The 24,481-nt window shown below is 54.5% G+C and overlaps 2 protein-coding genes across 2 annotated transcripts; both read left to right on the top strand.

The window, feature by feature from the left end:
• The first annotated feature begins 2,658 nt into the window (after positions 1-2,658).
• On the top strand, positions 2,659-9,872 carry LOC132360085 (basic salivary proline-rich protein 4-like). The gene is made up of 3 exons (XM_059915192.1): positions 2,659-2,794; positions 8,516-9,038; positions 9,461-9,872. Exons 1-3 carry the CDS (start codon positions 2,659-2,661, stop codon positions 9,597-9,599), a joined length of 798 nt encoding a protein of 265 aa, XP_059771175.1. The 3' UTR covers positions 9,600-9,872.
• Positions 9,873-9,883: 11 nt separating this feature from the next.
• On the top strand, positions 9,884-20,029 carry INSYN1 (inhibitory synaptic factor 1). Its single transcript, XM_059915460.1, has 2 exons — positions 9,884-10,167; positions 19,288-20,029. Exons 1-2 carry the CDS (start codon positions 10,012-10,014, stop codon positions 19,993-19,995), a joined length of 864 nt encoding a protein of 287 aa, XP_059771443.1. The 5' UTR covers positions 9,884-10,011; the 3' UTR covers positions 19,996-20,029.
• Positions 20,030-24,481: the final 4,452 nt, after the last annotated feature.

The following is a 24,481-nucleotide window of genomic DNA, read 5'->3' on the forward strand; positions in this document are numbered from 1 at the left end:
AGTCCAGAGGCACTGTGCGTCCAAGACACTGAAAGGAGGTCAGTGTAACTGAAGGGAAGAGAGTAATGGGAGGTGGGGAGAGAGGGGAGCTGAGAGCTACTGGCCAGACCACCCAGGGACTTGCTGATGTAGTGAGAATTTGGACTTTGGGAAAATGTGAAACACATGAGGGATTTTAAGCCGGGGAATGATATGTCAGACTCAAAGTTTTTTAAGATCCTTGTGGCTGCTGTGCAGCGAATACCTTAGAGAGGACCAGAGAGCACGTGGTAGAAGGTGGATTTCATTGTCTGATGGAAAGATGATGGATAACGGTGCTTCAGACAAAGAGGGTAGCAGCAGAGAATATTCAGATATCAGAAAATATTCAGGAGGCAGAATGAGAAAATAGAGGTGGATTCGACGTGGAGAGTGAGGAGAAGGTATGAAGGATAATTCCCAGAGTTTCTGTAAGGAGAGCTAAGATAGTGGACACAGGGGGAAGAATTGTTTAGGAAATATCCCGAGTTCAGTTTTGAATTTGATGGCCAACTGATGGCCCAGGAGCCAGGAGGATCTACAAGTCTGGAACTTGGAGAGAATCGAGCTGGAGATGCTTATTTGGAATGGGAGCTATACAGGTGGTAACTGCAACCACAAGAGGTGGGTACGACAGAGTGGGAAGGGACAGGGGTGAGAATGAAAAGGACACAGAACTGAGCCCTGAGCAACTCCAGTGTTCAAAGACAGGCAGGGTGGAAAGCTGGCAGAGGAAGCTGAGGGCTAGCGGTGAAAATGCAGCCAGCAGAGATCCAGGAAGGCACGGCGTCCCTGCAGCCCAGGGAAGAGAAAAGAGGTTGTGACTGAACCAATGCAGTGGGAAGACAAGTCAGATCCAGATTGCGGACTGAGCATCTTGGAGGTCACTGGTGACCTCCGCATTTAAAGTTTTGTTAAGGGAATAGTGGAGGTAGACTCCAGAATGCAAAGGGAGGCGGAATGAATGAGAGCTACAGGAGGACAGGCAGGGAATGGGGGCAACTCTTGGGGCCAGTCTGGCTGTGAAAGAGAAGAGATGAGACAGCACCTGGAGAGGGAAGTGGGATCTCACTTTTAAGACGGGAGAGTTTAGAGAGCAAGTTCAAATACTGATGGAAAGGAACCGGAGGGTGGGGGGGGGATTGACCTGACCAGAGAGTGAAGAGTAAAGGATAAAGGCCAGCATAAGAACCCCCAGAAGGCAGGAGAGGTGCTAACACCACCGTTCTCCCATGCTGTTGGCAGACCAATTGGGGATTTTTGTGTGAAAGTACTCTGAAAAATATCATTTTCCTGGAATACTCCAACATCCCATTTTTAGAAGAGGAAGAAGAGGCACAGAGAGGGTATGTGATTGGTCTAAGTCACACAGCAGGGCGCGGCTTACGGGTCTTTCCTGAGGAGAGCAGGATGGAGTGTTAGAGGTTCAGGGGAGGTGTGTGAAGGCTCAGCATGTGTGTTGGGGGGCCGCCTGAGCTGTGTGCCATGCCCCTTCTCTCCAGCTTTTCCCATCTCAGGTCACCTTAAAATATTGTTTAATAAAAATGTAAAACAACTGAGTACTTTAGAGATTTAAATTCAAAAGCGTACCTTGAGAACTGACTATAGCAGACTCTGCTGGACACCAAGGGCATGGAGGTGTCTGCTTTCCAGTAGTCATGGTCTAGTGGGAGGGAGTCAGGCTCACAATGACAAAGTAATGTGGCAAGTGCTGGACTTGCTGGGGATGAGGGCTCTTTGGTGGCACAGAGGGGGGGACCTCACACTCTGGAGAATATTTCAGGAGGGAGTAGAAGTTGGTCTGGAGGAGAAGGGTGAGAAAGGAAGCATTCCAGGCAAAGAGGAGAGGAAGTGTAAGGAGGGTAGTGAGGCAAAAGCTGCAAGTAGCTCAGCCTGGCAGAAGCATCAGGAGCAAGAGGTGATAGAGAGGAGCTTGGAGAGACAGACAAGGGCAAGCTCGTGAAAAGACGTGAATGCCAAACTAAGGGGACCGGACTCGCCTTGTAGGGATGAGGAGCCATGGAGGGTCATAAACAGGTAGATCCAAAAGCCAGTACCAGCAACAGTGGACTCCGCAGGGTAAGTCTAAGGGTTGGCATATCCATTAGTTGGCCGTCAGCTGATGCAGGGGCCCATGGGTGCAAGAAAGGACCTGGTCATCCATAGAGAGACAAAGAAACCCGTCTACATGAGGGTAGAATCCACAGGACTTAGTGACTAACTGGATGTGGGAGAGTGACAGTCTACGGTGATCTCAACTCTCTGGCTTGCATGGGGTGGGTGGAGGGTGGTGTCATTCTCTGAGATGGGAAAGATAAAAGGGGACACATTCTGGGGGAAAAACAATGGGTTCTGACTTGGGCACACTGAGTTTGAGGTGCATGCAGGACGGCCTCATGGAAATGTCCAATGGGCAGTTGGCAATATGAGCTGAAGGTCTGGAAAGGTCTCACGTGGAAATAGCAAACTGGAAGGCAAGAACTTCTAGGGAGTGTGAAAGAGCTCCCTTGGCGAAGGTGTATGGAGTGAGAAGAGAGTCTGAGGATCCCACGGATCACCAACACTTAAGAGACCAGAGGGAGAAGACACTAAGCCAACTGAGAAGCAGTCCTCGGAGAAGTAGGAAGAGAATCCGGAGAAATGAGACATGATGCCATGGAGGAGAGGGTGCCGGGAAGTAGGACGAGCCCCCACAGGGTCGAGTACCACAAAGCCATCGCCTTTGGCAGAGGAGGAAAAATGTCCGCTGGTCTTAGCAAGATCAGGGTCTTGCTCGGTGAGGGTGATTTCAGCCATGCAATGCCAACCGCCACCAGGTTACAAGGTTTGAGGGTGATGAGGTGTGAGGAAGAGGAAGCAGCCAGTGTAGAAAGCTCTGAGAACCTTTCCTGAGCTGAGGAGATTACGGTGGGCAGGATGATGATAGAAATGTCCCCAGACGTGGCTTCCCCAGTGTGAGCCCCACCATTATCCAGACACAGAAGGACTTATGACACCTAGTTGTTCTGAAATGGCCTTTCCTGGGGGACTCAGATACGGACTCTCCTTGACTCGGGGACTTCCTCATGAAAAGTTTGTCTATAGAGTTATACACTCATCCCACCTTTGTGTTCAGAAAATTTCCTGAAGCCACAAATATCAATAATAATAGCTAATTTTTATTGAACACCTACTAAGCCCTGTGCTGAACATGGTACATGGACTGCTTTATTTAGTCTTCAAGACAATTCTCAGGAAGGGATTTACAGAGAAGGGAAACTGAGGCTTGGAAGATTTAGTGAGTCACACGGTTAGCGGAAAAGCTAGCTTATGAGCCAGATCCTTCCAACTCCACTGCCTAAGTGCTAGCTGCTCTATTATCTCTGTCTTCTCTCTCTCTCAAGCCTGAACACACTCACTCTGGCCCTGGCACAGCCTCCCTCATGCCAGGACCCACTCCTTCTGAGAATCCAGCTTACAGATTGAATCTTTGTTCCCTCCTGAGCTGCAGGCCAATCTCAGTCCCGCCCAATCCACCACAATCGAGTGCAGGCTAATAAAAACAGCTACTAGCTCCTGCCTCCCCTACCCTCACCTTGGGGACTATGTTTGGTGCTTCTTGTTCCTTATCTCATTCCATCCTCAAGGCAACCCTGTGCAGTCACTATTATTTTGCCTATTTTACAGATAAGGAACCTCAAATTCAGAGAGGGCAAGTAACTTGCCCAAGATCACACAGCTAGTGAATGGCAGAGCTGGGACACAAATACAAGCCTGCCTGATGCAGTATCCTCCCAAATACCCTACCTCCCTTCCATGGCCACAGGGCAGCAGCTCCCAACCCTCTAGCTTCAGGAACGTTGGACATCCCACCCCATCTGGAAACCCAATCATTTAGTCAATCATCTATTCATTTAGTATTCCCTGAGTGTATTTGTCAGGCTCCTATTTGTTGCATGAGACAAGAACCCAACCAAACAAGCTGGAGCAATAAAGGAACGTATTGGCTCTTACAGATGGATAGGATGTTATTGCAGCTCCCAGGACTAAAAGAAGGACTGCAGGAACAAAGGCCATGAGAGCCCAAATTGGGACTCTCAGCAATGCTGCTATCATGCTCTCTAAATTCCCCTCCCCTCTGTTGCCTTGCCTGGGTCCAACTTTTAGTGGGAAAGATGACTTGTTTGCAGCCTTGGGACTACAGCATCAAGCTTTGTGTCCCAGTAGAAAGAAGGCTTCCTTCTCCGCATCCACATATCAATCCCAGGGAAAGAGTCTGATTGGCCCTGCTTGGGAATGTGCTCACCCCTTGGACCAATCACTGGTGCTGGAAAATGGGGTTCTGTGATTGGTGAAGTCTGGGTCACATGCCTACCTGCTGGCAATGGGATAGGGATGGATGGGAACAGTGGGCACTTTAACAGACAGCCCACCAGGACTATGTGACAACAGGGAGGAATTTCCCAAAGGAAAGGGATGCAGGAAGTGGGATGATGGAAAACAGGCCAAAGTAAAAGTCACTAGCTGTCACAGTCCACTCCACTCCACTGGTCCATGTGAGAGACAAGGGCAGACACCATCCTGGGAGTTCACAGCCTCACAAGGAAATAAGGCTTACAAACACAAAGCCATTAAAAAGAGTCTATAGCAGCTACCATCTATGGAGTACCTACCAGGTCCCAGGCATTGGGCCAAGTACTTCCATGTGCTCACAATGACCCTGGAAAGTAGGTACTATTATCATCTCTATTTTTCTGAGTCAAAGAGACAGTAGAAAACAACTTTTTTTTTTCCTTTTTGGCAAAACAGCCAAAACAGGAAAAAATAAAAATGTTTATGGGCTCCTTATCCCTGTTCAGAGAGGTTAAGTGACTTGCCCAAGGTCACACAGCTAGCACATTAAATGAATACCCTGGGAAACATTTGGTTAAGGTCCAAAAGAGTACTTCTGTTCCTCCCTATTGACTGAAGGGCTAGGGAAAGCTGTCTGGAGGTGGAGGGTAGATCTAAGCAGAGATCTGAAGGATGGGATATCTGGGCAGGTGGCCAGGGAGGCTGGGGGGAAGGGAGAATGGGTCAATCTGTGAATACTAAGGAAGGTGAGCCCGAGTACCCCCTCTCCCTGTGGCAGCCTTTGAGGATTTACAGACAGACCCCTTCTCCTGAGACTCCTCTTCTCCAGCCTTCCCTGACCAGCCTAACTCTTCTTCACAGGACATACACACCAGTCCTCCCTTTCCCCACACATACCTCCTCCATTGTGGCTGCCCTCCTGTGGACATACCCAGTGAAATGGGGTCCTAGACATAGTTTGATCCACACAGAGGACAGAAGAAATGTCACCTCTCTTCTTCTAAACACCATACTTCTATTAACACAACCCGAGATCAATTAGGTATTAAGTAGTCACATCCCATCCTTTCAAACTGAGTTCACTGTCTCCTAACACTCCCAAGTTGAAATATATCTCCCCCATCCTGGACGTGGGCAGATGGTTCCATGGACCTAAGATAAGAAACTCATTTTGTTTTCTCAGGCACAGTCCATTTTTTATTTTGGCAATCTACTAACATCATAGCTTCCATGAAAGTGATTGGTGGGACTGTATGATTCCACTTATATGAGGTATCTAAACTGGTCAAACTCATAGAGACAAAAAGTAGAATGGTACTAGTTGCTAGGGGGTGGGGGGAGGGGGATGGAGAGTTAATGTTTAATGGGCACAGAATTTCAGTTTTGCAAGATGAAAAGAGTTCTGGAGATGGATGGTGGTGATGGTTGCCTAACAACATGAATGCACTTAATGCCACTGAACTGTACACTAGGAGAACAAGTGAAACCGTTAGTACCCATGACACATCACCATCCCTGAAATTCAAGCCCCCTGTGGGTCAACCTCAAACCACCATCCAGCCCCACCTCCCTTGACCCTTCATCTGCCTCTAGTTCAAGATCTTTACTCCCTTGTCATCTGAACTTTTGACAATGTCACCTATACTCACTAATTCCTATTTCTCACCAACCACTCAGCCCTCAGTGCCCAACAACCTGCCTCCTCCCACCTTCTCCCCACCAAAAAAAAAAACCCAAAACCAAAAAAAACAAAAAACAAAAAACCCTGCCCCTGCCACACCACCACTGGCTTCCTAATACCAGGACAATAGATACTTTCCATTCCTTTTCTCACAGCTGCTCTCTGCAGCCTTTGACACTGTGGAGCACTTGCTTCCTCCAAATCCTCTCCTCCTGAGTCTGCATGATGCCCACTCTCCTGGTTCTTCTACTTCCCTGACCACTCCAGCTCCATCTTTCTCAGGGACTATTTTCCAAGTCTCCAGCCTGACCTACTGCTTTTGTTACTGGTCTACACAGGCTTCCTGGTTAATTTCAGCCCCCTCTAATGATGATTAAAAAAAAAAAAATACTCTCAAGCCCAGGCATAGATCGTATACTCAACTGTCTTCAGAATATCTCCACCTGTCCCAAATTAGATGCCTCATCTTCACCCCAGACCTGTTCTTCTAAGTCAGTGGGTAGCACAACCATCTACCTAGTCTCTCAAGCTATAAGCAGAGGCATCCTGGACTCCCACTCCCTCTCCAAGTTCAACCGGTCTCCAAGTCCTCCCATGTTCTACTAAATTATTTCTCAAAACATTGCCTCCTCTCCATCCCTACTGCCATGCAGGCCCCTCCTCTCTCAGCTCGATTTTTGTAATAGCCTCCTAACTGGTCTCCTGCCAGTGTCCTTGCCCCCAGATCCATCACCCTCAAAGCCCCAGAGGGATCTCCTGAGAGGTGAGCAGGACCGGGTTCCTCCCTAACACCATAGCTTCCCTCTACCTCAGGATAAAACCCAAGCTTCTAACCATGGCCTCTGGGTCTCTCAGGATCTGGTCTTCCTCAAATCCACTTTCCACAGATCTGTCAAAATGGTTATCTCTAAAAGGCCACAGTTGGTTCAACCCGCCCCCCCCTGCTCCCCCTCACTTCTGCTTCTGAGCCTCTGCTCTCACCCTCCTCCCTGCCTGGAATGCTCACCGACACGTCCCCCACACTGACAGTCACCTGGGTAACTCCTACTTCTCCTTTGAGATTCAGCTCAGGGCTTGTCTCAAGGAGAGCTTGCCAGCCCCTGGCCTGGGTTGCTCCCACCCTCCCCCTCCCCTACCATTGCTCCTGGAACTTGCCTTTGCCCTGCATTTACCGCCCCTGAGTTTACTCAGGAGTGTCCTCACAAGCTGTGAGCTTCCTGAAGTGTTGCTTTTCCTTCTTGAGACGCCAGAGTCTAGCGTGGGGTCTGGTACACGGAAGGTGCTGAATAAATGTTGAGTAAATGGATGAATAACTGAACAAAGTGACCTGTGTCTAATGCATTCCTGTCATCTGCAGAATCTCCAACTCCAGCCCCATCCAGCCCAGAGCCTGGCACACAGTAGGTGCTCAGTAAAGGCTGTCAGTATTCTATTTTCTTAATGAATCTGACTTCAGGCAACGTCTGGGAGTAGTTTGAGGTATGATGGGGGAAGGGGGAGGGCCTGGATGCGGGCAATTTAGCCAAAAGGGAAGCCCGGGGCGCACCGCAGTGGGGGAAGGGGCTTTTGGAAAGGTAGGAAGGAACTGAGTAAGCCCCTAACCCGCTGCCCCTCCGCGCCCCGAGGTCAACAGGAGTGCGCCCGGGTGAGCCCGCCTCCAGCCCCGCAAGCGCTGGACGTTTCCCAGCCCCCGGGGTGGCGAGACCCCCCGGCTCGCGCGGTCGGTGCTCGGCGCTGGGAGGCGTGTGTGTCGCTTTAAAAGCTCCCTCCCGGCGCGCGGGGCCGGCCCCTTCCCTGACAGCGCCGAGGCGAGAGGAGCCGAGCAAGCTGGGCGGCCTTTGAGGGAGCTAGCGCCCGCCCGGGCGGCCAGTCCGGCGGGGGGCGGTGGGGCGGGCCGGGGGCGGCCGGGGCGCGGGCGGCGCGGCGCTCGGGAAGCGGGCCCAGGCCCGTGGAGCCCGGCGGGGCAGGGCGGGGCGAGGCGGCCGAAGGAGGCCCAGCTCGACCCGGCGCCCGGTGGCCCCACCGGCACCACCGGGCGCCCGGGGGCTGGCCAGGCTGCTAGCCGAGGGCCAGCGGGCGGGAGGCGGCGGAGCGGAGCGGAGGCTGCGAGCCCCGTGCGCCCCGGCCCGCCGGGCCCGCCGCGCGCTCCCTCCCCTCGTCTCTCCTCGCCTCGCCTCCTCCTCTTGCTCTTCTCGCCTCCTCTCCTCCGCCCGGCGCCGCTCCCGCCCGCGCCCGGCCGCCAGACCCAGCCCGGCCGGGCCCCCTGCCCCGCGCTCCCTCGGCCCGGCCCGGCGGGGACCTGGTCCCCGCGGCCAACACCGCCCCTCCCCCCGGGGCCCGGCGATTCCGGACCTTTCCGACCATGGACTGAGCCGCGGGAGCGTTGTCGCCCCCGGAGGACCCCGGGGCTAGGCTGAGCAGACCCTCGCGGCCGCTCCGGACGCCGCAGGTGCCGGAGCGCGGTCATTCGGGGTCCGGGCTGAGCGCGCCCCGGGCGCCCACGGGTGCCAGCTCACTCCGGGCAGGGCAGGGCAGACCCCGGCGGAGCCCGGAGCCGGCCGATCTGGACTGGACAGAGCGAATTCAGGACGGTGCCGAGCCCCGGGAATGCCGGGCGTGGGCTGAAGGGATCCCGGCGCCCTCCGATCCCTCAGACTTTGGCTTGCGTGCTGGGACCGGACCGGCGTCGCCTCGGTCACCCTGTGCCCGGTTCACCTGTGGCCTCAGAGCCTCGGACCCGCCGGACCCTTGCTCATTCCCCACCAGAGCCCGGCGGGGGTTGGGAGAGATATTTCCTGGCCTCTTCTTTGGAGCGTGGAGGCCCCGCCCCCTCCCACCGTCCAGATGTCTCCAGTGGCGGCTCTGAGGACCTCCTTGAGGCCAAGGGCCGAAGGGTCCAGAGAGAGAAGCCCGCCCTAGGGAGCCTTGGGGGCCCCCCAACCTCGCCTTGGGACTTGGCCCCCGACGCTGCGCGGAAGGAAGGCCGGTGCCCCCACTGCCCCCCTTGGTGAGTCCGGGAGCAGAGCGGGGGTTCTCACGGAAGGCGGGGCAGGGGAAGGGAAGGTCCAGCCGGGAACGAGGGCACCCCGGGGGCACTGGGAGGGAGGATGGATGTCTGAAGAGGCCCTCCAGTGAACCAGCGGGGCCAGGCCTGACTGGGGTTGGGGGGCGTTGGGGAGAGCCAGGGCAGGGTGCCCCATCGCAGGCTGAGGACTTCAGCTTCTAAAGCAGGGGCTTCTGTTTTCCCTTTAGTGGAGGGGCTGTGCTATAGAGCATCTGCCTCCATCATCCTTCCCTACAAAAAAATAAATAAATAAAACCAAATCCCCAGCGAGGAAAGGTGCAGGCTGGGGTGAGGAGGAAGGCAGCAGCATTGCCGGCGGGTGCTGCAACCTGGGAGGGCTGACGCCAGGCTCGCTCTCTCTGCAGGGGGCTGCCCTCCTCCAATCCAGCTCCCTTCCCAGAGCTACCCACATCTGGAGCCCCCTTCACATCTGGAAGACCCCAGCCACCATCCCTCTGCAGGTGTCAGTTGCATCTCGAGACCTCTGCCTTTGCAATTTCCTAGGAGTTGTGAGGGGATTACTGCTGCCTTCCGCCCATCCCAAGGGCATCTCTTACCCTTAGTCCCTGCAGAGTCATCCCCCTGCCTCTGTGTCCAGCTCAGCATACCCACAGGCACTTCAAGTCCTAGAGGCCACTCCTGAGACCCAAGGCCCCTCCCCCTGCTCTCCTGTGTCCTCACCTTGACCCCCTTGGTCAGACTCTGTCTCCCTCTGGGTGTCCCATTCCCCACCCAGAGGTAGAGGAGGCGGGGTGGCAGGGGGCAGGGGCTGGGTGAGGGCCACCCAGGGCCAGGGTGGGCTAGGGGGCCGTTAAGATGTGGAGCTCTGCCCGGCTGAGGGGGGCTCCGTGGAGGCAGACGCAGCGTGTGCCCGGCTGGGGGGAGTATGGGCAGGCCTGCGGCCACGTGGTAAAGGATGAACATTCGGGGCACCCCGGACCTCGGGCAGCCCAGTGACGACCCCAGCAGTGGTGGCGAGCGGGAGCGGATTCGACAGCGCATGAAGATGGTCATTGGGCAGCTGGAGGACATACTGCGGGAGCTCAAGGAGGTGGCCAAAGAGCTAAGGGAGGTAAGTAAGGGGCCAGGCAGCCCCTAGACCGGTTTTCCTGGGCCTGGCCCAGGAAACGTACTCACATGTATGTGTTTAAGTGTGTGTGTGTGTGTGTGTGTGCGCTCAAAGCTGTGCGCACCTGGGTCACTCTGCTGGGTACTTCCTTCTCCTTGTTCTTCTTTCCCCAAATCTGCTTCGCTGACGATCTCACTGTACCCCAGGGCTGAAGGGGCCTCAGTGATCCTGAGACTGCTTGGGTAGCATGTTGTGGGCCCATGGTTCAGAGCTGCAAGGTGGCCAGTAAGGACTGAATCCCACAACATCCTCTTAGTGGAAGACATTCTTCTGGGACCCAAGCTGACCTTTGACCCCACCATCTGCCTCCCAGACTCTGACTGGCTTATAAGTGGCCCTGGGAGAGGGTGGATGGCTCTACTGAGGCAGTCCCTGCTGCTCAAGGCCCAGCTCAGAGCATTCCCCAGAGATCACACAGATACTTAGAACCCTTGATCCTGGAAAAATTAAAGCCAGCTATGTCTTCCCTGCCCTGAGGTGGGAATGGGTCTAGGGCGCTGCTAGTGGGTATCAGTACATTGGCAGGGGCAGGAATCTCCTCTGAAGGGATGCATCCCCGTCCCACAGTTCTGAATGTTTTTTGCCAAGGCTGAAAAGTCAGCGAGAGATCCTGGGATATGTGTCCCTCTCTGTCTCTCTAAGCAGAGCCCGGTTTAATTACTGCTTCCCACATCACCAGGGTAATGAGGTACACATGTCCTCAGCCCTGCCCCCTGGGCTGTGTTCGAGCCCAAAATGCATGACCAGCGTTCTGAGCCGCTGGCCTAAATTTGCCTGCTGGGTGCCATTATGCCAGCCAGGTGGGCTTTAGCCAAATTTTAACTCCTTGTAACCAGGGTCCCTGCAGAGATGGCAGGAAGAGTGATTGAACTGGAGTTATGGGCTTGAGCTCTCCCCAGCCAGCTGTGTGGGGAAGATGGGGGCGCTAGGAAGGCTGGGGAAAGGGGGTGATGGTGGACCAAATCCTGACTGGGAAAGTGGCATTCTAGCCTGGCCTGAGAGCCAAGGAGCAGAGCGTGTTGGAAGGGAGTCATGTTCGGAGTAGAGGGGGTTGTGGAAATGCTGGGACAGAAGCAGGGGTTGGGCAGGGCAGCCCCTCTGCCCAGAGCCAGCCTCGTGGAGGAGCGTACTAGGAAGTCCTTTCTCAGGAGGTGGGAATGGCTATTGCTGCAGGTAGAGAGAAGTGTGGTGCTTCTTCCCATGGACTGGGCTGGCCATGGTCTGGACTGAACATCTTTGAGAATACAGTTTGGAGGTCAAAGGCCAGATGCCCCTGAGCAACCCCTCCTCTCCCAACCTCATTGGTCCAGAGGACTACAGTCCCCTCTTTGACTCTCCCCACCCCCATCTTATTTCAGATGCTCTGCGGTTCTATCAGGACCATGGGAACTGTCCAAAGTCTCAGTCTCGGGCAGGGGCATGGGACCTATGCCCCAGCAAGCCTGCCCAGAAAGAGCCAGGATTGACTCTAAGCCTGGGAGGCAGCTTCAATAAGCTCAGAGCCTACTCCCAACTGAGCATCTTCCAGGCACCTGCCACCCCTCCCCGAATAACCATCCAGACCTTGAAGGCATCTCACAGGCCATCCAGACCATCCCTGTTTGTTTGCTGTTGAAGAAAATGAGGCCAGAGAGGGATAGGGGCTTGTCCAAGGTCACACAGCCTACCAGTGGCAGAACTAAGCCTAGAACTCAGGTTCCTGCTGCCTACTCTGGGGCTTCAGCAGGTGGGCTAATTGATATCTTTGCATTTTGACAGGGGTCTTCTAGAGGTGATAGCTTATGCTCATGCTGTGATGCTCTGAGGAGCACCCTTTAGGGGTGAGGCAGGGAGCTCAGAAGTGCTCGGATTCATTTGCAGATCTTTTACATGTCCCTTCCCAGCACACACACTCACCTACTCCCATGTCTCGAACAGCAGAGCTTCAGATTCCCAGGATTTGCAGCCTAGAGACCTGAGCTAGGACAGGGAGAGATGAGTCCCCTCCCCCCACACACCCTGTAGGCCATGTGCCTCCACCCAAGACTTTGGCAGGTTGCTACGGCAACCAGAGTCTACCCCGTATGCCACTGCCTGCCCGCTGCCAATGGCACCCAGCTGGGAGGGGGCACCAGGCCTCAGAGCTCCCCCATCCCCCAGGCAGGGTCTGGACATGGGGTGATGGGCAGAGGAAGTGTTGTAGAAGGCAGGTGAGGCTCTGGGAAGCCCAGACAGAATAGATGCCATAACTGACTTCCTGTTGGATGGGATTTGTCAGGAATGCGGTTACTGAGTGGGGGGCGCCAAGCTCTGGTTTGGAATAAAGGGTTTCAGTCCCCCTGCTCCCTGGAACCTGCGATCTTGGTCCTCCACGGGGGCCGTAAACCTGGATCTGTCAGGCGCTCCTTCTCAGTAGCTTAGTATGGCATTTTCCCTTGGGGGTGTGGATGGGCCCAAGGTCGAGAGGGTGGCAGACACTTTTCCCTCATCACACCCCACTCTCCGGGCAGTACCAGCTCAGGGCTCACCAATGGGGTTCTCATGCCAGGTGGGCAGAGCACTTGGATGTGAAGACAAGATTCACATGCAAGACTGCTGGGGAGTAGCACAGGATGCTTGATGAAGGAGCAAGGCCAGCAGAGAGGAAGGGCTTAGCTGTGTCCCCTTCTGTCATTCTCCTCTCTCTGCTGCTCCCTTCCCCAGCCCCAGACACCACTGATCATGGCAGGCTCTCCTTACCCTCTTGAGCACACAGCCTGAAGTTCGTAGAAAGACAAGGGACACCAGTGCACTCCCTTCCCAGGCCCCTGAGCCTCAGTCTGCTCATCTCTGAGATGGGGATATGATCATTCTCACCTCAGTGTGATCTTAGGGTTTCATCAGGGTTTGGCGTACGGTACGGGGGCCAACACCTACTCGCACCCCTAAAGGATTTGGAGTTTCCTGTCCCATACCTCCCCTACCCTTCCAAACCCCTGCTGTATCTCTGCCATTGGCCTCCCAGGCGATGAGGAACAAGTTCTGTCCCATGAATGGGAAAAGTAGTTTAATGGACTAAGCGAGGTGAGGAATGTAAATGCTTTGAAAGCTAAAATTGTGCTGCAGAGGGATATGACGGTCAATCATTAATTAGCCCTCATCTCTCCTAGGTTCCCCAACACTCCAGAATGCCAGGCCAATCCCAGCAGGCTCTCTAAGCTCCTCAGATTTCTGTGGATCTTAATTTGGAGACACAGCACAGCCTACGGGCTAAGAGCATGGGCTCCACAGCCAGATGTCTCTGGTTCAAATCCAAGATCTGCCCCCTACCTAGCTGTGTGAACTTGGGAAAATTTCTTTACCTTTCTGTGCTTCTGTTTTCCCATGTAAATGAGGATAACAAATTTTACACTCCCCACCCCACCCCCCAGCCCCAGGGTTGTTGTGAGAATTAAATGTGATATTAGATATAAAGTACTTAGCACAGTGATGGGCACAAAACTCACTCCATATCTGTTAGATATTATTAATGAAATATTCTAGCACTGGCCAGCTCCTCACTCCATGTATGGCTTTGTTCTTTCGGAGTCACATCAGCTTCTTAGCCATCATCAGGGAGGTCAAAGCCAGGACCCTGACCTCCTGGCTGGCACCATTTAGTACCTCCTGCAGTAGGCAGTCCCATCCTCTTGCAGCAAGGAAAGGGAATAGAGAGTGACAGTGATATGGGGATATGAAGGGTGTTTCCAATAAGCTGGCTTTTGAACAGAGAACCAAAGGAAGTGAGGGTGGTATTTAGGGGATGAGCCTTCCTGGCAGTGGAAACAGCCTGTGCAAAGATCCTGGGGAAGAAATGGGCTCCGCGTGTTCAGGATCAGCAAGGAAGCCAGTGCAGCTGAAGTGGAGTGAACTAGGAGGAGAAAAGCAGGAAGTCAAAGAGGGAGCAGGGAATCAGATTACACAGAGCCCTTGCAGGCCACGGTATGGAATTTGGATTTTGTCCTCAGTGAGAATCCCACATGCTCTCCAGGAATCTCCTGGTTGTGTTTCGGGGTGGGAGTCTGCCTCCCCGCTGCTCTCCCTGTTTCCTATCAACTGGGAGCCCCCAAGGCCAGGGATAAGGGGCTTGCCTTTGGCCTCTTGGACGTTGAGCTTACCTTGAGCAGGTTACTTGGCCTCTTCCTCCTTGGTTGCCCCCTCCCCAAGATATCACTCAGCATGGGGGCTCAAAACTGTCTCTTGTGTTGATCGCCGGTGTCTCTCACATCATCACTGACTCTTGGGTAGGACATAACTTAAGGGCACAGTTGCCCACCTAGGTCCGAACACCTCAGGAGGATGGAGGGGTGGGCACAAACATTTCACAGCCAGGGGTGGTGGTGGAGGATCCCCCCACCCAATTTTCATAGGGAGCAGGCCCGGTGGTGATTGTGCGGTCACCTCGGCAAGGCGCTGCGTATGAGGTGGCAAGGAAAGCCAAGGGCCGTTCAGGCATGAGATAAATGTGGCCCAGCCAGGAAGCAGCTGGAGCACGAGAGGCTGGGGACCACAGAGCTGTGCCAAAGTGGGTCAGCTCCATCACCCGCAGCTCAGCAAGAATTGTGCGGATTTTTTCCTATTATTTTTTTTTTCTCACCTTCCTTTCCTCCCTTTTCCCTTTGCGTTCTCCTCCTCCAGACAGATTCAAGAAGCTCCCCGGCCAATTATGCCAACTTGCAGGATGAAAATCATGAATCACGGTCAACTCGCTCCCTGCCACCCCTTCCCCAACTCCACAGCCCTCCAGGAAGACAATAAATAACGTAATCAAGAATTAAAAAATAATCAGTGGTCATAAATAATGCAGAATCCCCAGTTATGTAACCAGCTGCCCGGGGAGCTGAGAGGGAGGGAAGGAGGTAGCAGCTTGTCAAGGGAGTTGAAGGGGCCAGAGGTGAAGGGGGAGGAGATAAACACGTTCTGGGGCTCCCTGGGTCCTCAGTCCTGGGGCCTTAGGGAACACAGACGTGCTTTCTTTGGAGAGGGGTTTACCCACGGCTGGAGGGCCGGCTAGGGCGGGCAGTGTTGGGGTGTCCAGGCCTGTGGAACTTTTCTCAAAAAAGAAGCCCCAAGTGGTTTTCTTAAGCCCTCTGTCTCAGCTCATCCACTCATTCAAAAGCTATATTTGTAGAGAATGTGCCAATCCCTGTGCCAAACTGGGGATGCAATGGTGGGCAAGACAGATCCAGTCCTGCCCTTCATGGGGCTTCCTGTCTAGTGAGGAGAGAGACATCAACCACCTTATAACATCTGCACACAAAATGGGTAGCAGTGGTAACTACTGGAAAATAAGGAGAGGTGCAGGGTACTTTCAGAGCCTTTCACAGGGAACCTGTCCTCAGCTGGGGGTCAGGGAAGACTTCCTTATGGAAGTGAGAGGGAATGAGTGGGAAAGAAAGGAGACATTCCAGGTGAGGCCCAGAGGCACAAGTGAGCTCGGTGGAGTGAACTGGGCAGGTGAGGGGGCAGGCCTGGCAGGGAGGAGGCTGCTTGCTGGAGAGAACAGGACCTGTGACCAGATTTGCTATGGGGCTGTGTTTGGGAGGCTCAGGAGTTTGGGGAGCCGTGAAGTGCTGGAAGCAGAGAGGGGATGTGTTCCTGCCGGCTGATTAGGAAGTTCCCTGGATGCAGCAGGAGCTGGTCAGGAAGCTGCTGTCAGTGGGGAGACTGGATGGGTGCAGTGTTCAGGGGGGGCAGCTGAGGCTGTGACCAGGACAGAGGTTGTAGACACCCTTGGGACAGGGCCTGGGGCCCCCAGCAGGTTTTGTCCCAGCCCTTAGCCCTGCCCCTCCTCTCTAGTGTTCACTCTTGCTCCCTGTAGAGCAGGTGATTCCCGTTCTTAACCCCTGACTTGCAGTCTCAGCTCAGTTCCTAGTCCCCGTGAGCAAGCACAAGGAGAAGGGTGGTCTCAGCGGTGTCTCCAGTCCCTCCTGGCTTCAAGGTTCTATGGTTCTGTGATTTCTGTGGTTCCATTCTCTCTCTCCCCCTCTCTTTCCTTTTGTGTATATAATTATTTCCCTGCACTCCAAGACAATCCCAAATTACATGTAGGCAAAATGATTATTAAATCTCAGAGAGAAATCATAGATTTCAAGACAGCCAAAGCAGAGAGGTAGGTAGCCTGGGGCCTGCCCTATTCCTGCCCTCCTAACTGGCCCCATGAAATGAGGCACCAGGGATGGGCAGCAGGGTCTGTGGACTGACCCAGGCCCTGCATACAATCTGGGTCCCCAGGCCCGGTTGCAGAGCCCAGGTTCTTAAGTGCTTGGCTGTGCAGACTCTGCAGTTTAAAGCACATTCCTATCTATTGAATCCCCAACGTCTGGCGAGTAGAGGTGCATCCTCCTATTTTACAGGGGAGGAAATGAGACGTGGAGAGGGAAATCACCTGCCTCTCAAGCCTCTTAGCCAAGATGGGGCAGACTTGGGACTTGAGCCCAGACCTCCCTCCCTTCCTTCCCTCCACTCTCCCAGGATGGAAACAGAGAGGGGCATTCTAATGGAGAAGGGGAAGGGCCTGAACGTGAAGGCCTCCTGAGCAGATGGCCGGCAAGGGCTTCTTGGGCGGGAAGAGTGTCCAGGCCTGAGGCTCTAGGGCTCCTGCTCTGTGGACCCTGCATCTTCCTCACAGGGGATTAGGAGCCCAGCTTCGGGGCCTGGCCTGGCCACAGGCAACACTGTGAGTTCACAGCTGAGTCATTTAACTCCAGATTCCTACCATCATCCTCCCACCCTCAGACAGCAGCAGACTCTCAGCAGCTTTGCTTGATCAGCGGAGTCTAATTAGCGAGCGTGGCTGTCCCAGGGGCACAGGGCCTCTCCCCAGGGCGGCCATGCCCTGGGGTGCTATTTTTCACCGGCTTAAATCCCCTGTCCCCTAGGCCAGTGGTCCTCAAAGTCTGTTCCTGCACCAACAGCGGCAGCAGCAGCATCACCTGGAAGCTTGTTAGACATGCACCTCTTGAGCCCCACTGGGACCTACTGAATCGGAGACTCTGGGGAGTTGATGCGCACGCGGGTTTGAGAGCCCCTACTCTAGGCCAGGGCTCCCACCAGCTCTCAGGTGGGGCTTGGGTTAAGCAAGGGTTTCAGGGGGATGCGAGCTTCTCTGAAGTGGGGGAGTCATTCTAGGGTGGGGGACTGGGGTGGTCAGACTGGAGGGTAGAGCCCTATCCCCATTGCCTGTCCAAGCCCAGAGATCACGGCAGCACCTCAGCCATGTGCAGTGTTGCAGGGCCGGCGGAGGTGGGAATCTCAGGTCCCCGGTGACTGGTGCCTCTGGCACATCATCCATAAACTCAGGAGATGATGATCTCATGGGTGGAAAGCCTGACACATAGTAGGTGCTCAGAGATGGGAGATGATGTCACTTTTACCACCAGTGCCCCCACGAAGCCCTTTTACTGCCTTCTCATTGTTCCTCAGGAAGCTCTGGTGAGGTTGGCAGGCCTGAGATTATCATACCCACTTGGTGGTGAGTGAAGTTGAAGTCCAGAGAGGTTATGTGAGTTACTCAAAGACACACAGAACATTTGACGTCTAAGCCGAATCAGGAACCCAGGTGTCTTGACTCCCCCAGCTCTTCCATAGGCCTCAGCCGAGTGTTCCTTCCATCCCTGGTCTGGGCCTGTGGGAAGTGGGCATCCCTAGGCATTGACACCCCAAAACAGCTTCTCAAGTCACTCCTCTAAATACAGAGTCCTAGAATCTCAGAGATGGAAGGAAGCTTGGAGATAAACTAGTCACCCAACTCCCCATTTACAGATTGAGAAACTGAGACCTAGAGAGGGAAAACGACTGACCAGGTTGCCAGCGTCAGAGCTCCCGACTCCTGACGCAGTAGACGTCTCACTGAGCCAGACTCCTCCTGACCCATCATCTTTGCCCTTGCTTTCCACTTGCACTTTGAGGCACTCACCACCCCCACTCCTTGCTGAACACCTAGCACATCCCTGGACAGCAGTCATCTTCAGTAAATGTTTGTTGAATTAAGGACTTCATTAGTTAATGAATTAACTGACCTCTCTGACCCCAGGGAAAGAGCACTGGAGAGGGCTGGGAGCTAGCTCCTGGGCCTGATGACTCACTGCCTATGTCTTTGTCTCTGGGTCTCTTGGTTCCTCCACTTTGCTTTTGTTGTTGTTGTTCTACTGGTTTGGATTTTGGCCTGAATCTCCCCTCCTCCCCTTGCTCTGTCCTCTCCCTATGTTTGACTGGGTCTCCCTTTCTCCCTCACTGTCTTCATTGCCGATGTCTGTGCTGACAGTGGCCTAGGCAAGGGTTGTCCTGAGGCAGGGCCTCCTGCATGAAACAGGGCTTCACCTCATGCGGGGCAGGTGGGTGCAGTGACCTCTGTAGCCCCTGAGGGCACTTAACCAGCAGTTCTGGGCCCAGGATGGATGGTTTTCTTATTGCTTACCAAATAATGCTTACTTTTTCCCTTCCCCATCAAACCAGGATTGATCTTCACTCATCAAGAGGCAGGGAAGGGGAGGAAGAAGGAGGCTGCAGGGCTATGTAGGGGTGGGGTGGTGGAGACCCATGGGGGGCACTCGCTGACCCACTGCAGGGGCTGGTCCAGGATGCTTCAGAAAGCCTGGGCAGGGTCTTCTTTGCAGTTTCCATGTATCATTTCCTCTCCAAGGGTGGGTGGGCTGCTCATCCTACCACTGAGTGGCCTTGCTGGAGTCTCTCAGCCCTTTTTAAATGGCCCCCTGTCAACCAAAGGAAGATCAAGCTCTGAGCACCAGGGCTGCCCCCCAGAACAGCAGCTGGCTTTGGGGCAGAGGGGCGTGTGAATGGATGGGGTGCAGGGCTGGAAGGCATCATCCCCCTTCCCCCAAAGGCACTGAGGAGTGGAACCAGGGGAATGGCCGGAACCAGCTCTGTCCACCCTGGTCCAGTTTGGGCCCTCAACAGGGCAAACAAACCTGTGACCTCAAGTCCAGTCGTGTCCTGTAGGGTCATCAGCCGGGGGGTGTAGTAGGGTGGGACGGGGCACACTCACACCTAGGTGATGCTGGCCGCTGCCTGGGCCCTCTCACTCCTCTCCCCTTCCCCGGCCAGGTGGTGAGCCAGATCGATAAGCTAACCTCGGACTTCGACTTCGAACTGGAGCCAGATGACTGGACCACAGCCACCGTGAGCAGCACCTCCAGCAGCGACAAGGCGGGCGTGGGCGGCCCCTTTGACCTGGGCCACCTGGACTTTATGACAGCTGACATCCTCTCGGATAGCTGGGAGTTCTGCTCCTTCCTGGACGTCTCCACCCCCTCAGACTCCGTGGACGGCCCCGAGTCGACCCGGCCGGGGGCTGGCCCTGACTACCGGCTCATGAATGGCGGCATGCCCATCCCCAACGGGCCCCGGGTGGAGACCCCGGACTCCTCCAGCGAGGAGGCCTTCAGCGCTGGCCCTGTGAAGGGCCAGCTGCCCCAGCGGACCCCGGGCACGCGGGAGAGGGTGCGGTTCAGCGACAAAGTGCTCTACCATGCTCTGTGCTGTGACGACGAGGAGGGGGACGGCGAGGAGGAGGTGGGCCTGTCCCCGGAGCCTCCCCACACAGAGGCCCACGCGGGCCCCCTCAAGCCCTCCCCGGCTCCCTACAAGCCGAGGCGCTCTCCACTGACTGGCCGCCGCTCAGGCCCCACCTTGGCCCCCGAGCAGACCCGAAGGGTCACAAGAAACAGCAGCACCCAAACGGTGTCAGACAAGAGCACTCAGACGGTGCTGCCCTACATGGCCACCAGACAGAAAGCCAAGGGGAAAAACTAGGGGCCGGGGAGGGAGCTGGGGGGCGGTGGGCACGTAGAGCTATAAATATATATATATATATTTAAACAAACGCAGTCATAATAAAATTTTAAAATGCTAAGGATCCGGCCCCACAGGCCCCAAAGCTTTCACAGAGCTCATCGTAGACACAGAGATGCCTACTCACCTCTTAGGTCTCAGGAAGTGTGTCCAGAACTACCCTCCCTTCCTTCTCATGGCAGGGCTCCTGAAGAGGGTGTCCAAAAGTGTGTAGGTGAGGCGGGGGAGGTCTTACCTGGGACTCCTCTTGCAGACCCCAGAGCACGGTGGTGGAGTCTGGCTGCCGGCCTGGGCCTTGTCCTGGAGGGGATTCGTGAGTAGGAGGCAGGCAGGCAGGTGAGTAGGAGCAGTGTCCAAGCCCAGGGCTAACGGTTGGTGTAATTTGGAGGAGACTGCAGGACCGAGGGCCTGGGGGTGGCATCACCCCAGCTGGGCCCAGGATCACTCACATCCCCGTGCCTTTTACTCTGAGGCTGACTTCTGCCTCTGCTTCCCAAAGGCAAACTTACCTGGATATATACAGTCCCACCCTCCTCCCGTCTCAGGGTTGTCCAGCACATAAGAGAAGGAACAAGCTCCTCCCAGGCGCGGGCCTCCATGCTGGGAAGCTGGGCTTCCACAGACCCTGGAGGGCCAGGCTGGACTGGGCCGAGATCTGTTTGGAGAGCCTAGACCACTCCTGATCCTTTCAGCTCCCATGCTCAGCCTTGACCTCTAGGGATCAAAGACTCAGGGCAGAATCTCAGTCAGCCCCTGCTTAGCCCTGAGCAGACCTGAGGTCCACATGAGAAAGCAGGCAGCCACCGCCGTGGGGCTGTGAACCAGAGCCATAGACAGGCTCCCGGCCCCCTTCACCAGGCAGGCAGCCCTGGAGAGGAGTCCAGTGGCCCTGCTCTGTCCCTGCTTCTCCACACTGGGACCCTGAGCCCAGCTTAGCAGGTCTTGAATGACACCAACAGAGACAAGATGGGAGCCTAGAGGTAACAACAGGGCTTCATCCGGGCCGTGGCCGACACAGGGACAGCATCTGAGTATTCTTGGGATAATAACCACAGTCATTGCTCACATTTATTGAGCAGGTCCCTATGCGACTACTATGCCGAGGTCGTTTTACAGCATTATCTCATTTAATCTTCACGATAACCCAACAAGATAGGAACTATCAATATCCCCATTTTTCACGAGAAGACTGAGGTTCAGAGAGGTTAAGTAACTGGTCCAAAGTCACAGAGCCTGTGCCACTCTGCCCACCATGAGCATGTGGTTTCCAGGTTATACCTGGCTCTTCTATCAGCAGTGTGACCTTGAGCAAATCCATTTGCCTCTCTGAGCCTATCTACCTCATCTATAAAATAGGTCTGATAGTCTTCGCCTACCTCATTGGGGGCTATGGGGCTTTGACAAAATGGGGAATGTGAAAGCAGTTGGTAAGCACCAAAGCACTGGACATGCATTGTGATCAGTGCAACCCAACCCAGATTCCAGTGTTTTCCAGGTGGGGAGTCCTGAGTGGAGTGGGCAAAGAAGCCACTCCCATCGAATGGGAGCTGTCCCTGGGTCACTGCTTCACTTTGTCCCCCACAGCAGCTTGAGTTCCGGAGATCGTGGCAGCTTGCTTCACTGCTCTTCGCTCAGATCAGGGAGGTAAGGACACCACTCCTTGGGGACCCCCCTGCTGCACATGGGGGCCCAGGAGGGCCTGACCGGCAACATGGCAGCACCTACTGCCCCTGCCTGAGGGGCCAGAGGAGGCGCTGTTCAGTTGCAGCAGTGCAGGAGCTAGAGATTGTGCAGGCCAGTCGAGCAGATGCTGGGGATGCTATCAGGATGAGATGGGCCAGACCTAGGGCGCATGCTTTGCAGTGTTGGAATCTCCCCTCAGCCTAGGGGTTAAAGTCAAAGCCCTAAAGATGTGAGCCAAGGTGCAGCCTCCAGGGTGGAAATCCAGGGGTGTGGTGGACCGTGGCTAGCTCTCCCCAGCCCAGGCCTGAGAGCCAGGGGTCTGAGCTCCTTTATCAGCCCCAGGAAGTTCTCAGGCAGTTGGGGCTGATCAATGATGGGACCCTGGCTCACAGGATAAATGCCAGGGGCCCAGGGCCAGCTGGGTTCTGCCCTATCTGACAGTGAGGAGGGAGCAATCCAGGGCAGCCCCACCCCACCCAGGTATGGGCACACCTAGCTCTGAAGGAAGACATCCAGTTCTACCTCCAACTCTTGATTTTCTTTTCCAATGGCAAGATTGGTTTTAGCCTTACAGTTTTTCATCTTTACAACAGGGAAAAGAAACCTACAGAATAGTATCCATTTCACCAAGGAAGAAACAGACCCAGAGCCAGGGATCTCTGACAGAGCCCTGGGTAAGGCATTGTCCTTTCCTGGTAGCCCCCTCTCCACCCCCCACTCTGGCTCTCTGTGATTGCATGTGGTCGTGGCTAACATCCATCAGTTAGCCAGACCTGTTCCCTGGTCCACCACCTGACTACTTGCCCCAAATAGGGCAGGGGTGTGAGGGTGTCCTGGAAGAGGGGAAAGTGGGTATTTGTTCTGGAAGGCCCCCCAAATTACTGGTCTTCCTTCATAATTATGCCACATCCAGTCCAGGCCTCGCTGACAGTGGAGTGTGATCCCCGTGGCTTTCTTATGACTTGAAATGCAGAACGTGGCCACCTAGGGAAAGAACTAGGACAGTCAGCGTTGTTGAGCCACTGAACCTGCTGCTTCTGAGTAGTGAGCTTCCCGTCCTTGAGCAGACGCTGCCATCCCTGAGACCTTCCCCTCGATATTCCTGCTTCTCCGGGCACAGTCCCTCCCTGCTCTTCCCCACCTCCGCACCTTTGCTGGTTTCTGAGTTTCCTTACCCAGAATGTCCCATCAGATCTCCCTCTTTCCAAGAGGTCTTATTTCACTGATCACCTCCTGTGCGCTCGGGCTTGTGCTGGCCGGTGCTGTGGAGGAGACAGAGGGAGGTAAGCGCTTGTGACACAAGAGTGAGACAAGAGTCTGTAGTTACAGCTCACGTTCATCGAGCACGTGCTATGCACTGGGTGTTGCTCTAAACATGTGCCTCATCTCGTTTATTCCTCACAGCAAATATGAGATAAGCACTTTTATTTATGCCTGTTTTCCAGATGAGGCAACTGAGGCTCTGAGAAGTTAAATAATTTGCCTAAGGGCACAGGATGGGTTATGGCACTGGGATTCAACCTCGAAGTCAAAGACTCAGCACTCGAACATCTGCTGCAGTCAAAATCCGTGGTGGAGTCAGTGCTCTGGTCTCTGGGGGTGAGGGAGGGGCCTGGTGCTCTAAGAGCCAGGTGGGCCTGGGGCTGTTGGGAGCAGGAAACCTGTGAATGCCATTCAGTCTTTGGAGAGCTTGGCTACTGTTAACCTGAATGTCACAGCCCTTGACACAGAGCCTGGAACCAAACGGATTATGAGTTCAATAAATGTTTGTTGAATGAATGAATGAGCCCCATTTGCAGAGGGGATCCATTGTGCATTCATTCAATCAGCTTTTATTGCAGACTTCCTACATACCAGATCTCATGTTGCTTGTGCACACACATACACACAATGCTCTGTGAGGGTCTGGTCTGGTGTGGCTGGGGGTTGGGCAAAGTCAAAACGGAAGGGTGTGGGGTTTCAGTGCTGAGAAGCCCACAGGCATTGGGTCCAGCCTGTGATCCCTGAGAAAGGAACCTGAAGCTTGAGGCAGGAGACCAGCTTAGTGAGGAGACAGCTCTGGGACATGTCCTTGTGGGTGCAGGGGTCCTCAGCCTGATGCCACTTTAATGGGGCGGGCACATTGCAGTGCCCCAATGTCTGAGAATAAGACACTGTCTCCATTTTACAGGCAAGGGACAGAGGATCTAGTCTACAGAAGCAGTCTGACGAAACCAAGGGGCAGAAAGAGGGGCAAACTATTCAGAGGCCCCAGCACCATCCCCCACCCTTACAGACAAAGCGAGGCTCTGTCAAGAGAAGGAAAAAAGGGCAGGGAGGAAGCTGGGAATTCAAGGCAGGCCCAGCCTTCCACCTCTGCCCCTCCTGAGTTCCCTTTCTCTGTCCCAACCCCTCCCTCCCCCCACCTACCTCCCATCCTCCAGCTGCGGCTTGTATAAGAAACCTGACATTTATCAACCACCTAGTACATGCTGGGCACTGTGCTGCATCTCTTAACTAACACTAAATGACAGATTTAGTTGTGCCTGGCGCATAATAGGTTGCTCAATAATTATTTATTAAATAAACGGATGAACGACGATCCTTATTTTACAGGTGAGGGAGCTGATGAACAAATAAGGAATTTGTTCAAAGTTGCACAGTAGGAAATTGGTGGAGCTGGGGATTTACCATTGCTGTTATTATTTACACTACATAAGAGCTACTATTTATGGAATACCTATTATTTGATGCATTGGTCGCTTTACATAAATTATCTTACCTA

The sequence above is a fragment of the Balaenoptera ricei genome, chromosome 2 (assembly GCF_028023285.1).
Source record: "Balaenoptera ricei isolate mBalRic1 chromosome 2, mBalRic1.hap2, whole genome shotgun sequence".
In the NCBI taxonomy this organism is placed as follows: Eukaryota; Metazoa; Chordata; class Mammalia; order Artiodactyla; family Balaenopteridae; genus Balaenoptera; species Balaenoptera ricei.